The 14,702-nt window shown below is 54.7% G+C and overlaps 6 protein-coding genes across 6 annotated transcripts; 5 read left to right on the top strand and 1 right to left on the bottom strand.

Annotated features, from left to right (window-relative positions):
- Positions 1-74: 74 nt before the first annotated feature.
- B0H18DRAFT_988389 (FAD-dependent thiol oxidase) lies at positions 75-1,073 on the top strand (the record flags this gene model as incomplete). Its single annotated transcript, XM_048044903.1, has 1 exon — positions 75-1,073. A coding segment is annotated over exon 1 (581 nt), but the record flags the coding sequence as incomplete, so codon positions are not given.
- A 976-nt stretch (positions 1,074-2,049) lies between these two features.
- Positions 2,050-4,273, top strand: B0H18DRAFT_988382 (uncharacterized protein). The gene is made up of 7 exons (XM_048044902.1): positions 2,050-2,154; positions 2,220-2,533; positions 2,603-2,883; positions 2,944-3,403; positions 3,438-3,542; positions 3,598-3,763; positions 3,819-4,273. The coding sequence occupies exons 2-7, from the start codon at positions 2,384-2,386 to the stop codon at positions 4,073-4,075; spliced, it is 1,419 nt and encodes a 472-aa protein (XP_047896932.1). The 5' UTR covers positions 2,050-2,154; positions 2,220-2,383; the 3' UTR covers positions 4,076-4,273.
- Positions 4,274-5,066: 793 nt separating this feature from the next.
- On the top strand, positions 5,067-7,079 carry B0H18DRAFT_988378 (uncharacterized protein). The gene is made up of 10 exons (XM_048044901.1): positions 5,067-5,210; positions 5,236-5,263; positions 5,330-5,701; positions 5,725-5,868; positions 6,000-6,119; positions 6,140-6,203; positions 6,231-6,268; positions 6,303-6,380; positions 6,517-6,592; positions 6,642-7,079. The coding sequence occupies exons 1-10, from the start codon at positions 5,197-5,199 to the stop codon at positions 6,899-6,901; spliced, it is 1,194 nt and encodes a 397-aa protein (XP_047896931.1). The 5' UTR covers positions 5,067-5,196; the 3' UTR covers positions 6,902-7,079.
- Positions 7,080-8,748: 1,669 nt separating this feature from the next.
- On the top strand, positions 8,749-10,563 carry B0H18DRAFT_871848 (uncharacterized protein; the record flags this gene model as incomplete). The annotated part of the gene is made up of 6 exons (XM_048040187.1): positions 8,749-8,884; positions 9,163-9,232; positions 9,295-9,401; positions 9,450-9,699; positions 9,756-10,428; positions 10,486-10,563. 6 exons carry the CDS (start codon positions 8,749-8,751, stop codon positions 10,561-10,563), a joined length of 1,314 nt encoding a protein of 437 aa, XP_047896930.1.
- A 375-nt stretch (positions 10,564-10,938) lies between these two features.
- On the bottom strand, positions 10,939-11,667 carry B0H18DRAFT_1083403 (transmembrane protein 6/97; the record flags this gene model as incomplete). Its single annotated transcript, XM_048031658.1, has 3 exons — positions 10,939-11,216; positions 11,270-11,519; positions 11,608-11,667. The coding sequence occupies 3 exons, from the start codon at positions 11,665-11,667 to the stop codon at positions 10,939-10,941; spliced, it is 588 nt and encodes a 195-aa protein (XP_047896929.1).
- A 797-nt stretch (positions 11,668-12,464) lies between these two features.
- Positions 12,465-14,483, top strand: B0H18DRAFT_952543 (uncharacterized protein; the record flags this gene model as incomplete). Its single annotated transcript, XM_048042128.1, has 9 exons — positions 12,465-12,613; positions 12,665-12,757; positions 12,819-13,073; positions 13,130-13,223; positions 13,265-13,376; positions 13,496-13,646; positions 13,721-13,925; positions 13,980-14,049; positions 14,110-14,483. 9 exons carry the CDS (start codon positions 12,465-12,467, stop codon positions 14,481-14,483), a joined length of 1,503 nt encoding a protein of 500 aa, XP_047896928.1.
- Positions 14,484-14,702: the final 219 nt, after the last annotated feature.

Below are 14,702 nucleotides of genomic sequence, written 5' to 3'. Positions count from 1 at the left end.
GCGCCGGCTCGTCTGGCAGACGCGCGTAACAAACATTGGGCTGGCGCTTGACTGCGACGGGCTTGAGATTTCTAACGGCTTACTCACTGATTGCTTTCTCGTCTTGCTGCTTATATAAATTCGTACTTGATCTCGACAAGCAGGTCATCAACAGCCATGCCAGAACCGAACTCAAACGCCAGCGACAACAAGCCGTTGCCGCCAGGCATGGTCCTCGGGCCCGACGGCAAGCCATGCAAGATCTGTACTGCATTCCGCTACTGGAAGCCGTCCAACGACAAACCAAAGCGAGTGCAGGACGGAAAACAGCCAGCTCCCGGCATCGCCGCGACCATGGCGGCGATGGCGGCGGGCACCAGCGCCGCCCCCCAGCCCGACCCAGACACCCGCCCGGACAACTGCCCGCCGGACGTGGAACAACTGGGGCGCGCGACCTGGACGTTCCTCCACACCACCGCGGCGTACTATCCCGAGAAGCCTACGCCCAACCAGCGCGCAAACATGCTCACGCTGCTCCGCTCGCTGCCCGTGCTGTACCCGTGCTCGCACTGCGCGTCGCATCTGGACACGAACCTGAAGGAGAACCCGCCAGACGTCAGTGGGAGGGTCGCGTTGAGCAGGTGGCTTTGCGAGAGGCACAACGACGTGAATGTGAGGCTGGGGAAGGTGAAGTTCAATTGCTCGATAGAGAAGACGGACGAGCGGTGGAAGGATGGGCCCAGCGATGGTAGTTGTGATTGACGGGCCCATAAAAGGTGAGTAGAGTATACTTTGCCTGTCGCTGAGCCCTGATCATGGCGCCCCCAGTAATACCAGCTGTAGCGCTGGTATTCGTTCTTGCATAATCTACGGATAAACTGAATTGCATGCATCGCTTGCCACCCCCCTCATAGACGCATCCTTTTTTTTCTTTTTTCCCCTGTTTTTGGTGAAGCATATTGTTGGTCGCAATACTGGGCCTGGCAGTCGACAAGGTTGCCTCCCAGTTACCTGCTGGCGGTTCGAGGGTTGAAACCTCCTAGATCGTGTATGTACCGTTGCCGTTGTTCACCTATGAGGAAACGCAGTTACGCACTATGAGTGGGACCCGATACATACCGGAATTCCGATCACTCTGGCGCACCATCATCGCTCCATCAAGTCTCCGGTGCGCCCTCATTCCCTAAGTAACGTACTGCTTCATCTTTTACTCACGAATACCCTGTATGCTAGCTTCTGTATCACCACATTCAGTTTGGCTCCTGTAACCCGCAATGCCGGCGTTACGGTGAGCGGTACATCGTCGTGAGTAATTTTCAGTGCTGCTTCGCCTGCAAGTTTATCCGCTCCCTCATTTAGTAGGTGGCCGTTGTGGCCTTGAGGCGGGTCGGGGCTCGTCTATTTCGTAGATTCGCCATCATGGCTCGGATTATTGGTGTGTTCTCCACATCTACATATCCTCGGTCCTCGTGTGACTGTTTGAGGCCGTCCACGGCTGCGATCGCGTGCTTCGAATCACTGAGGATATCTAGTGGCGCGTTCGCGCCCATTCGTGGGCATGCTTCCGAAACTGTCAGTACGCATCCTGGCCAGCTGGTCGCATGGTCTCATCGAGTCATGGCCTGCAAGGCTTCCTAAGCCCTCGCATGCAACACATGTTCTGTGGCGCCCCCCGAATCGCAGTCATCCCGGACTTGATCTCGGACCTCGGATGTACACGACCACACGCCAAGACCATATGTTACAAGATCTTCGCCTCCAGCTCTGCAGGATGGTGGCAAAGGTATAGTCCGTTGGCTTAGGTATCTCGACTGTCTTGCGCTCAAAAATTGCTCAGGTCGTATGTCTTCACGGCATCGCCTCAATCTCAATTGACACGAAGCCCATTCTCGACAAGGTACGTCTAGCCAAAATTCATATGTGATGCGCATGTCATTAGCCACTGGCATTGCCAGCCTGGGAATGAGTCTTCGGTGATCATTATCGGATACCATCGGTTTGTGGGTCCATGTATGCGAGGTGTTTGGACTCGGTGCAGTAGCAGCTTGGTAGCAGCTATGCAGCCTGCGTTCATCCGTGAGCTTGCTCAATGAAGCCCAGCTATACATTCCGTTCTGTCGTCTCTAGTGGAAGGCGGCCGTCGGTATGTCGTTGGAGGCCTGGGCCCTCGTCCAGGTGGGTTACTTACGCCACTCGCACTCCCGAGGCTGTACGACCCTCGAATGCATGATATGGTCTAGATGGACCTGATAAGCTGCACGACTTCCAGTGGCGACCTCGAGGTAAGGCGGTGGCCCAATACCAGTGACATGTATAGGGTGCCCCGCCGAGTGGCCCTCCAAGGCCCTCAGTCCACCCCCCGCGGCAACTCGAATCGCTGACAGCCTGACACGGCGTCGTGGACATGTCGGTGTCGTACGAGCCTTACAACATCTCCTTCAACGACAAGGCGCCGCTCTTCTACTACCTGCCGTACCGAGGCGGCTCGGACAACGATACCGTTCACGAGGGCACGGATCACGACTGTTGGTACGCGATCGAAACCACAAGCAGGGTGCGTCGCCGTTCCCGCGAGTGCTTTCCACGCATACTTCTACCGCTCAAACGCCTCAATGAACTGTAGGAGTCGTCTTATACCACGTATCTGGTCGGTGCGACTGTGACGCTCGAATGGCAAGGCACGGCGATTTGGCTATTCGGGGAGGCGGACGAGGGGACGTACGTGGTCACGAGGAGCTGGAACGGCAGCGACGTCACGGGAGTGGGCTCTGCGTCTCGCGAGGGGGTGCTCTACACCGAGAGCGGCTTATCGCCGTACGCGCTCAACACCATTACGCTGACGGTGCGGGAGGGGCCCGTCACGATCACTGGCGCGACTGTCACAGCGGGTATGGGCGAGCCTGGGTAAGTCGGCCACACTGTGTACTACACCTACTAGGATGGTCATCTGACACCGCGTCCCAGATCCGCCATTAATTTGACGACGATTTCGACGATTTCTCAGGGGCTGACGACGGTGAACCCGTTCTTCGTTGTGAACCCGATCGAGGGGTGGTGGGGGAGTACGGCCGTGGGAGGCAACATTGCGGACCCGGTGCTTAGGACGTCCCTCGGGGGTGCCTCCGTCTCTTTCGACGTCGCTTCGAGCGTGGGCTTCGCGGTCTACGGAGGAAATTCCCCTGGAAACGGCGTGTACCGCGTGGACGTTGATCCCCCGGTGTCGCATAGCCCGAACACGAGCGGGGTGTACCAGTTTAACGCGACGACTCCCTGGGACGTCTACGAGGAACTTAGTTATTTCGCCACTGGGCTAGACCGGACGAAGACCTATACGGTCACCATGACCAATAACGGAAGTTTGCTGACTCTGGATCATGTCGTCTTGTTTGCTGCTATCCCCCCGTATGTCTCGCTGACCTTGCTTGTGCTTGCGTGTGCTGACGCATGATTGCGTATAGGGCATCCTCATCTTCTGCACGGCCAGTGCATCCTCGAGCAGTTCCACGAGCTCGTCTCATTCATCGCAGAATGGAGTGAGTGTCGGAGTTATTACTGCAATTATCGTATGTATCACTCAGGAAACCTGCGTATACACTCCTGACTGGTTTTGGCTCATAGATAGGAAGTGCAGCAGCAGCGCTTTTCGTGGCTTTTATGATCTTTGTACTTTTGCGTCGGCGTCGATCGAAGGCCTCAGGCGAACGAACTGTCTATCGCACCAGTGAGGACGTGCTCATGACGTTCTCTAGCCCTGGGGAAATCGCTGCCATACTTCCGAACCCTTGTAAGTCGAATATCATACACATCTTTGAGTGTTCTCGTTCTAACCGATGGCGTAGACATGCATTCCTACGCAGACCTTCCATCATCGCCGCCAGCCGAAGCGACAGACCGGTCTTCTCTCGCGGGCGTTCTGCACCTCAAATCTGAGGCGGGTTCTTCGGCACCGGATCCTCGCCCTGTTGGCGAGCCGCCGGCGCCACTGGCACAGGCCGTCAGTGGACCCACTGTATACGAAGATGCAGGCCCAGTGCCCGTCTCTCCGCCTCCGGTATACAATCCTGCGTGGAACAGTGGCTCTGCGAGGGAGGCGTGAATAACACACCAGCATGGTGCCGGACACTGTAATACTTTTAATTATGATCACGACTCTGCCACGTTCTGCACGTTCACGCCCACTTCCTCCGCCGTCGACGTACATACTATTGTCCATTGATATTTACATCTAGGGCGCAAATGTACTCACGAGCTGCACACTTGCAAATGAATAGTATATGCATCGTTTTTGGACACGAAGCTCTACGACTAACTCTCCGTCGATGAGAGGCGTATTGATGTCACGTGGATTCTTGAGGAGCCTTGGTTGGACAGGCCGTAGTAGAAGGACACGTTGATCACCACCATTCCAGCCAGCGTCACTGCAATCAAGATCATGCACACGGCGTGATAAGCTCTGCCTTTTGCCCACAGTCATAGATGTGAGTGGCCGGATGTTTCTCTCTCAGGCTGTTGCGCTAACGATTGCATTACATCTACTTCTCGTCGCGCCTCTACACCGATATAGCGTGCAGTGTTTTGTACACAGATTGCGATAGATGCACGCCACGATGGAGGTGTATTCCGGAAGTCTCATCGGATGCCAACGCCTGAGAATCCATGCCAATGCACGGTGCTTCATGATCATAGCAGCTTTTAGTCGCTTGTACTCCAGCATGTCTGCTAAACCTTGTGTTCGCCCCTGGAGTATCATCAGATGCTGTGTTTGTCCATGTGCGCCGTGCTCATTCAGTGGTTCAGAACCCCCGATACATCGCTTGGCGTCATACCCATGCCAAGTCTCAGTCCCTGCTCTAAGAAGGGTTGCCATAATCGTTCGGCTCTACGCCTCGATCTCCCATGACACTGACAGAGAATGCACGGCACAATAACTAGTCGTCCGGTGAGCTGCTCTTATCTGCAGACGCATGCTGAAAGGTTCGGCCGCTGACTTCGCGCCGAATTGTGTATGGCTTCGCACTGAGGCGGTACGTCCCTTGTCTTCGTGATAGTCCAGAGATAGTTCGCATGATTTCTGTATTGCAGCACAGCAGTGGCAAGGATGCAACGCAGCCCAATCCTGCGTATTTGATATCACCTGCACGAACGAGGGTGCCATCCTAAAGCCCTTCCAGCCGTCCTTCAACTTGCCTCCGCCCTCTTCGCGAAAGCGATTCTGACATGTCGTATCAGCCGTACAATTCTCGTTCGATGACAAAGCACCGCTCTCTATTACCTACCCTACCGGGTGGGTATGGCAACAGCTCTGCCCCTCGGTGGGTAAGAGACCGATGCTGGTATGCACCAACAACAGTGGAGGGTACGCGGACTCTTTAATTCATGCTGTTTTCTGACCTCTCGTTTCAACCTCCTTGGCCCTGGTTGTAGGAGTCATCTTATACCACCTATCTTGACGACGCACAGTGTCGCTCCAATGGGCGGTAACGCGATTTGGCTCTACGGAGAAGCAAACGCGACGTATGCCATACGAGAAGCTGGAATGCGAGCAACACAACAGGCTCAGGCACCCCTGCAGGCGGGGCGTACTTTACGGCGAGACGGGTTGCCTTACGGACTCAATATGCTCACCCTTGTCGTCCAAGCGGGACCTGTTACGATCACGGCGCGACAGTTACAGTCGGTATGGGCGAACCCGGGCGAGTCGTATTCGTATTCCACCCAGATGGTCGTCTTACGCATTCAAGTCAGGTCTATGATCAAAAAACAAGTGTCTCAACTGTTATCGAAGACATACCCGCCATCAGTCCCTTTTTCACCGTCACTCCGAGTAACACTTGGCAGACGTCTCTATCCTTTGGAAGAATGGCGCTGTTGACCAATTATCATGACCACGTCACCAAACAACACGGTCTCCTTCAATGTCACCTCTAGCGTCGGCTTCGCCATATATGGGCGAACGACCCACTCGAGGGCACATACTCTGTGCACATTGACCCTCCTGTGCCAAACGCCCCGAATACCAGTGCGCACTACCAATCGACGCCGGGACATCCTTCATAGCAATAGAAGAGATCAGATATCTGGTCACTGGATTAAACAGGACCCAAAACTACTCGGTTACACTCACGAACGTGCAAATGGAAGTGCGTTTAACATGGGCGAGGTCGTCCTTTTCGACGCCGTCCTCCGTAAGTGCCGTCCGCCTGGGTACCAGACTACTACCCAGTGTACTGACGCGTACATTCTCTGTACAGGCATTGTCAGGACTACTTCAGCATTGGCAACTACAACTGTCTCCTCGTCCCGGGGCCCCATTGGCTTCAGAGTCGAGAAAGGAAGGTCTGGGCAGCGGAGCGATGGCTGGAACCATTGTACGTGTCATTCCGACAGCTACCAGGAAATGCGTACCTACTCTGATCTAATGATCGTTCCCAGATAGGCAGTGTGTTAGCAGCCCTGGTCATAGTATTCTCGTCTTCGCACGCTTCCGCAGAAGGCGTAAGTCGGGCATTGCTCCTTTGAGATCGAACCAGAAGCAAGACAGGGCGGACCAGCGATGACATGCAAGAAGCGTACCCGCATCCCGGCGCCTTCAATATCATTATAGCCCTTGTGAGTAAACCAATCAGCTATGTTGAACACGATTATCTGAATGGTAACTTAAGACACAAAGTCATACGTCGAGTCCGCAGGCTCCCTGCCGGTCGCGACTGATGGTCAACCTTCCAATGTTGCGGATTCGCAACATCGCAAATCCGAAGATGTACTATCGGGACTTGATTCTTCCAACATGGAAGGGCCTTCGACATCGGTTGCCGGACGGGCAACGTCTCCGGCGCATGAAGAAGACGCAGGACCAGTACCCGACTTGCTGCCCCCGCTCTATAATCCTGAATGGAATCAGAGCTCTGCAGGGAACTCTTGAGTGACGCTGTATACATCATTGTCGACCTCGTAGCTGAGATGCATAATCCCGATTGCATGAAAGGTCCGCGCTCCTGCTAGGCACCGTCCGAACACAAGACCATACCACAGCACAGTCTCAGCCCAACATAGGCTCACAGCAGCTACACGCCTGGTATGACTGCGGATATCTGTAGAGTGCTGCAGTAAATATCGCGCCTCGTACTTAGCTTAGATGAGAAGTAATGAGATGGCAAGAATACGAGTAGGTCGACACAACCACACTAGCGCCGTGGAAGTCTTGGTATGAGACTAAGAATACGAGTGGCATCTGCTAAGCACGCAACAGGATATCAGCTTATGAAGCAGAATCACCAGACATAAGGACTGCGGAGACCCGTTGCAAGCTGTACTTGCTGTGAGACTTGAATGAGAGTAAGTACGAGTAAACCGTGATCAGATGTATCCGGAAGGCTGGAAATTGGTTCGGAAAGGAAACGCAGAGCGGAGTCCGGGAAATCCCGGCTAAGCCAGATCCCATCTCGCGCATGGCGGTAGCTCTTCCCGTCCGACTTCCACACCATTGACATTGACTCTCATTGACTTGTTGATACACAGCATAGTTGGCGTTCTTCTGCAAGTGCATATAAATACACCGAAGGGGGCCATGCACTCAGTTTTGGTGAGCATCATCGTAATTCACTAAGACGAGACTTATCAAGCAACTTCATATGTTCAGTGCACAAGAGACGGTTCTACTGCGCACGCAGACTATGAGTGTCGTTGCTGCGATATGGCACTTGTCAGCTAGTCAGTAGACATCGCAAGAATTAACCACACGTACGTGATCGCCTTTGGCCGTAACAATGCGCAGTCGACGTCCAGCGAAAATTCTGCTTTGGCAACTTCCGCAGTTTATGTCGCATGACTTGGACTCGGCTTCATGTAATGGGCGGTGCGCATATCAGGAATGAACAGCTCCGAGCGCCATTCACCTATACCGAGTCAGGACTTGAACGCTTGAACACTGAACGTGCTGTGTCGAAGACGTGACCGCGCCTTCATCACACACCCGAGCGATGATCGGAATGTTTCGTGCATGTGCGTGGACTGCTGCCCCTCTGCTTATACCGCATCTGCGCACAGTTCCGCTTACACTGCCCGTTCGCAGTCCCAATTAATTGGCGTTGAGATGACCCGCGAGTTTTGATCCATTCGTGATCCTGTGCTCCGGAGGCGCTTGATCATCCGGGCGCACTCGCATGAGTGTCCGATAGTTCTCATAACCTCTCGCTGAGCACCGACTTTGAGTGACTCCGTCCAATTAGTCTTGTACTTAGAGATGCAAGTATCAAGGAGGACCGGGCGAACTGGTATGTTCGCCGGTTGAGGCGTATTCGGTGTCGGTCAGTACATACATCGCTGTGGACACATGCGCTTACTTCTGGCCGCACATCCCTTCATTCATTGCAGCCTATAACGGCATATCCGGTCGCGCCCAGAACGCATCAGCCTCAGCTCCGGATCGGACGTTTACTGCGCGCGCTTCTCTGTTCATATATGCGCAGTGTGCGGACGCGTGATAGCGCTCCAACAATTGTCTCTCTTCGTTTTCTGAGCTGGCTCATCGTTGGCATGCCCCGCCTCTTGCAACGACGATGGTGGACGTACCATGGCCCTACAGAACTGGAGTACGACCTCCCATATGCGAAGACCAAGGTGGCACGATATCGGCGGAGCGCAATTCGAGTCTGCATGAACCCTCTGAGCCGGTTGGCACTCACGTTTCTCGTGATCTTAGGATTTCTCTCCCGTGTGAGGCACTACAAGCAGGACTCACGCAAGACGGGTCCCTTGGTGGAGAAGGTCATGGATATCTTGATCCCTGAACCAGGATCAAGGGCACCATTGTATGACCGTTTTCGCGAATACGAAATGGAGCTCTCAGAGCTTACAGGGGACCCGCCAGAAGCGAAGTACTTGTTCTTTGCAAATCATGTGCACGGTGAGTAGGTATATATTTCTGTATGGCTCGCATCCCAGTCCTCCCAGATACCGCGCTATGCTCACCTAACTCCCATTTGCACCTGACATCGTCAGGCGCAGTGTGATCGGGTCCGCCTGTGCTGCGCGGCCGTCAGCGCAGTCGTCGAGGTGTACGTAGCAATGCTGCGGCATTTCCCCTTAGGTCGGGGCTCGACATGCATACAATCCGGACCATGTTGACTCCGCAGCACGTTTATTCCCGATTTATGTGACTGACTTGACTTATCCCTGTTTAAGGCGCGGGATGGGGAAACATCATGCAGGAGTTGCTTCTACACGCGTACACAGCATACAGGTCGAACCGAACGTCAGTTGCTCTTCATTTAGACCTGAGCTGCTGAAGGCGAGTGAAGGCGACATATCCCCCAGGTTTGTATGGTATGACAACGGATGGAACACGGACGGCACGAAATACACGTTCTACGACGGTAAACGGATACCCTCAAGGATACACTATCAGCCCTCTTACAAGGTTTGTCTCCCACATCTTGATTTCGATGTGTCTGACGGCTGCGCATCGCCAGGGCCGCTCGTAGGTGCACAACCTAGGTCAAACCCCTCTGCGACCCGCCCGTTTGGCATTTCAGAAGACTACTTCAATGTTATTTGCCCGTCCCATTCACGTCGAAAGGTCGCGGCTGACCAAATCTTCGCGCTCATCGGACATGAACCGACGGCTGCCTCAGTCGTTGACAAGATGATTGATGTTGTGGGCGCCATGCCCGATAAATGCGTTGAAGTGCCGAAGCCTAGTAGGAACCTTTTCGACGTCTTGTAAGTATGTCATCACGTTTGACTGTTCCCTGGATGGATAGCTGAGCACTTGACAGCATTTTCGGCGACGGGCGGCGTCTGTTGGATGTCTGGCCGGCTTATTCGAAGTCACCCATACTGCAGGAGTTCTTCTGGTCATCGCTTGTCGAGCTGGCATTTGACACGAACCGCGAGACGTTCTCGCCCACCTCGCCCTCAGCCACAACCCTCGGTTCCACTCCCCTCTACCCCTACTCTTCAGACGTGTCGCCGAGCGCACAGCGGTACACGCCTTTGCCCGGGTTGCTCGCGCTGCACGTCCGCCGCGGTGACTTTGCGGAGCACTGTATTCACCTTGCGAAGTGGCGCTCGACTTATGTCGGGTTCAACTCCTTTCCCGAGCTGCCGGACCGATTCGAGTACTTGCCTAACACTTCGGAGCAAGAACGCATACAGCTCTACCGCCCTCACTGTTATGTCGAGGTGCTCGATATCGTCCGTCGCGTGCAGGAGATCCGTGAGGCAGAGCGTGCGGCAGGGCGGGACGAACTACGGGACGTGTTCCTCATGACGAACGCGCCACAAGAGTGGATAGCGGAGGTGAAGGTAGCATTGAATGCGATGCGGGGTCCCGCATGGAGGTCCATATCGAGCAGCCGCGACTTAATTGTTAATCGGGAGCAACAGTATGTCAAGCAGGCTGTGGATATGCTGATCGGCCAACGGGCGCAGGTGTTTTTGGGCAATGGGGTGAGACATTCCTTTGTATGCATGCGTGTACCTTCATCGCTGATATGTAACGGCTAGTTCTCGAGCTTGTCGGGAGCAGTGACGATGTTCCGGATGGCAAACGGCATCTCTCCTGGTCAATGTCGCCTCTTCTGAGTGCGGATTATTGTGTGATCTGTGCTTTCTTAATAACACTACTACTTAACTTATCCTATAATACTACTATCTACTCAGGATCTCAACACGCTCGCTGTTCAGGTACGGCATTGGTTGTAACCTCTATGCGATCATGCCTTGGTGAACTGAAGCGTAGGTCCGGTGAAAGACGGTGCCCTAGAGCCACGGTAGTAGCAGAGGCGTACCCACCTCCACGATATCACCCGAAGAGGCATGCGATGTGGCACTCCACTATCAGATTTGTTAGGCCACAGAGGCAATCCAACATCGTTAGATAACAGCAAGAGAGCACGAGACACTGCGCTTCAACTGCGCTTCCAATCCAATCCACCGCCATTTTCACATCACCACCCTCTACTTCCTCTTCTCCCTTTCAGCCGTTGAGCTGGCGACCCGTACCATGCTGAGTACGCGGAAGCCCATGTCGATTGTCATGAGCAATGGGACAACGAGGAAGGGAACGTAACTCGTCAGAAGGCTGAGACGCTGCGCGGGAGTTACGCTGATGCTGCTCGGGTCGGCGGAAGGAACAGGAGTAACAGGCGTAGCGAGTATGGTGGTGAGACAGGGGAGCGTGGTCGTTGTTGCGGAGGCGGCGTATACGAGAAGGAGAACATAGATCGTTCGGCTGTCTAGTAGTCGTAGGAGGTAATGAGCGTGTAGACCATACACGAAGCAAGCGAACGTACCTTTGTAAAGCCCTCGCATGCCCAGGAGGAAGACGGGAGCTGAAAGAACGCTTCCATGATGACGAATGTCTCGAACCAGTTAAACGAGTCCGCCTTCGCAGGCCCGAAGAAACCCATGACGCCGCCGATGAGCGGGTCGTTGTACGTCGTTAGATAATAGTCGACAACGCCCTTCATGGCACTCGGGATGAGGTGTGGAGGGTAGATCGCTTGGAGGTCAACAACGACCGTCGCAAACGTGTGCATCTGACATATGATTCAGTTGTCGAGGATGAGCGGAATTGAAAGTGGGTGTGCTCGCGGGATCACGACAAAGCGAGGGTATGGTACTCACGAGGAAGAATGAGAAATATGCCAAGTCCAAGGGCCGAGACGTGAGTGGTCTTCTCGCCATGTTGGGTCGGTGTTCGCTATTGGATTCCTCGCTTTTGCATCCCGCTATGAGATCAATGTGAAGCGACGAGGTCACGGTAGGGGCACGTACACACTTCCACGGAACTGACAACGATGAGACGGGGATAGCAAGAGGGAGCAGAAGGGAGCTCGCAGTTTCGAGGTTGGTTTTGTACTGCTCGATTGTCGTACGACAGGGAGAAGACAGGCAGAGGCTTGTCATCCGAACGGAAGCATCGCGCCAGCGCTCGCCCGTTGGCGGTCTGGCGCTTCCTATATCGCGGTCATGTGATCGTGTTCGGGCTTGCACCACGAGTAGTACCGCGCCGCCGTTAGAATAGGACGACTGCGGCGTACAGTCGTACCTCACCATGTTAATACATTTTTCTATATTGTTGAATGAGGCGGTAGCAACGTCGCCCAGTCTGGTACTACGTAAGTAAGTACTCCGGCCTCGTACTCTGCCAGGCCACATTCAGCAGATCGGGTCAGGCGATCGGGATCGAGGCGTGGGAATACCACACACAACGCCGAGGATAATCTCATCCTCATTCGTCCTCCTCCTCCTCCCCGTGCAATGCTCTCTCATTCTCTACCTCCTTAACTGTAGACACAACAATTTATGAGACTCTGATGGCGAGCTTTCCTCATACTCGACTTCTGCTTGGGCCTCTGTGGTCCGTCCTCATCTCTGGTCCTCACATTCAGATAGTCGGTACAAAGTTCGTGCCCTGACAATTTCTATATCATTTTCCTTACATTTTGCAGATATGGCGAGCTCGTTTACTCACCACTAACATGGTCGATGAAGAGAAGGAAGACGTGCTGAAGTCGGGGCCAATCCGCTGTGTCGCCATCGACGATAGCTTCGCGCACCTCGCCACTACTGGTGATGACAAGAAGCTGAAGGTCTGGCAACTTGTCGGCTTGAAGTTGTTGAGCACTCGGTGCGTGGCGTTTGCCTCTTCGCGTGTTGATCTAAACCTTTCGCTCCGCAGGGAATTACCCAAAAAGCCGACGGAGGTTGCATTCACCCGTGACGGCTTGACCATATCGTGTCGGACAAGTTTGGAGACGTCTTCAGGTGAGTTGTGTGCGCAGAATGTCCCCGGTTCACCTACACCAACCTCATGTGATACCTTATCCTCGAAGCTATCCCGTGTACCTCAAGCCGAAATCACCAGACGTTACGCAGCCCGTTGCCGGCAGCTCGAAGCGCGGTGCACTCACATCACACGAGAACCCTTCCAACGGCGAGCTTATCCTTGGCCATGTCTCGCTGCTCACGTCCTTCCTCCTTACCCCTGACGAGAAGCACATCATCACCGCTGACCGGGACGAGCACATCCGTGTAAGCTGGTACCCCAAGGGATACGTGATTGAGCGGTACTGCCTCGGACATGCAAAGTGCGTATACCCTTGTGCGCTCCCGCAGACGGCCTGGTGACCATGCGTCGTCGTAGATTCGTCTCGGCCATACACATCCCCGCGTTCGCTCCCGGAGTGCTCATCTCCGGTGGCGGTGACCCGATGCTCAAAGTGTGGGATGGATGTCCGGTGAGCTGATCACCGAAGTGCCTGTGCTAGATGTTGTGGAGCCGTACATCAAGGTGAAGGCGCCGAAGAGGAAGCGCGGGTGGGACGATGGCGATGGTGAAGATGGTGGTGCGGTGGAGAACAACACAGCGAGGAAGAAGAGGGGCAGGAAGGGTAGGGGAAAGGGGAAGAGGGTGGATCAAGATGGGGAGGGTAGTCTAGAGGGGACACCGGAATTGGGGAGGAAGAAGGATCTGCAGTCGCGAGAGACGGTGTACAAGGCGTGGCCGAAGGGGACGCGGAGAACACTCCAGGGCCCTCGGAAGGCGCTGTCCAGGCTGATGCGCACCCCGACGAGGCCGACAAAACAGTCCTCGTCATACAAAAAATCCGGACCGTCGATTTGAGCAAGCGCGGCAAAGTTGTGCAGTTCAGCGCAGTTGGGTCAGTCTTCGCTCTACTGCACTGTACAACCTCTAAGTGTTGACGGCACTACTCTCGCTCGACCAGTGCAACAGCGCTCTTCTACTGCCACTACCAGAACCAGGCGAGGAGTCGCCACCAAAAGTCCACGCAGTTGACTTCGGTCACCCAATCATTGACTTCACGCCGGGCGCTTACCAATGCACTTGGGTACTGCTGGACGCTTCTATAGGAGCGAGCGAAACAGGAACCGCCAAAAAGCAGTCTACAGTTTCATTGGTCTCGTGGGCGTACGGTTCAGTAAGTTTCTTCTAGTTTCTCCGCCGTCTTTTCTTTCACTCAAGACACCCACAGCCGGTTGTGGTGGACGACGATGATGCACCTGCCCTCCTCGAATCACTTCGGACGACATGCGTTCTGCCAGGTACGTCCATACGCCCCTCTGATCTGTTCCCCCCCTCTGACCATCGCCTCTCTTCACTAGCCACATCCGCAGACTTGAAGACTCTCGATCTCTATTCCGCACTCTCCTCCATGCCCAAGAACGTCGACCCAGAGCACGACCCACTTCGGCGGGACCTTCTCGCGGAGGCAACGCCGGAGCCCGGCGCGGAGGGCTCAGCGGGACAGAAGGAGCTGACGCAGCGCGAGCAGGCTAGACTGAAGAAGAAGCGCGCGTTAGCGGCCAAGCTGGCTAAGGAGAAGGGGAATGGCCTGACGGCGGATGCCATAGAGCGGCAAACTGAGATTGAGGCGGAGGCGGAGGCGGAGAGGGAGCGCAAGCGAGTGAAGTCGTCTGGCGAGACGCTTGGTAGTGCTGTTGCTGGACCGGCAGATGATGCAATGGATGAGTCATGACCAAAGCACGGTTGGGCTTCGTCTGGTGGATCTTCAGCAGACTCGCATGCGAGCCACCTGCACATATTTATTGAGGTCCAACGGGAAGCTCGTGCGCGGGCATCACCGGAGAAGCCCAGGCTGGCGAGCCGGTGATGGATCCAGGGACTGACTAATGCCTGGACAGTGCGCCTTATTTGCTCACGGCGTGCACAGCACCATGGCCAGTACAGAGCCTGT

Source organism: Fomitopsis serialis (assembly GCF_022376445.1).
Source record: "Fomitopsis serialis strain Sig1Antser10 chromosome Unknown B0H18scaffold_12, whole genome shotgun sequence".
NCBI classification, from domain to species: domain Eukaryota; kingdom Fungi; phylum Basidiomycota; class Agaricomycetes; order Polyporales; family Fomitopsidaceae; genus Fomitopsis; species Fomitopsis serialis.
This window is presented reverse-complemented; position numbering and strand designations above follow the sequence as displayed.

What these genes read in the sequence shown, in the direction of transcription:
- B0H18DRAFT_988378 (XM_048044901.1), top strand. An exon ending in TCTATTACCTACCCTACCGG is followed by an intron (nt 5,264 to 5,329) that starts GTGGGTATGGCA and finishes CACCAACAACAG; the next exon opens with TGGAGGGTACGCGGACTCTT. An exon ending in CGACAGCTACCAGGAAATGC is followed by an intron (nt 6,381 to 6,516) that starts GTACCTACTCTG and finishes ACCAGAAGCAAG; the next exon opens with ACAGGGCGGACCAGCGATGA.
- B0H18DRAFT_988382 (XM_048044902.1), top strand. Translation starts at nt 2,384, where the DNA reads ATGTCGGTGTCGTACGAGCCTTACAACATCTCCTTCAACGACAAGGCG. An exon ending in GCGGGTATGGGCGAGCCTGG is followed by an intron (nt 2,884 to 2,943) that starts GTAAGTCGGCCA and finishes ACCGCGTCCCAG; the next exon opens with ATCCGCCATTAATTTGACGA. An exon ending in GAGTTATTACTGCAATTATC is followed by an intron (nt 3,543 to 3,597) that starts GTATGTATCACT and finishes TTTGGCTCATAG; the next exon opens with ATAGGAAGTGCAGCAGCAGC.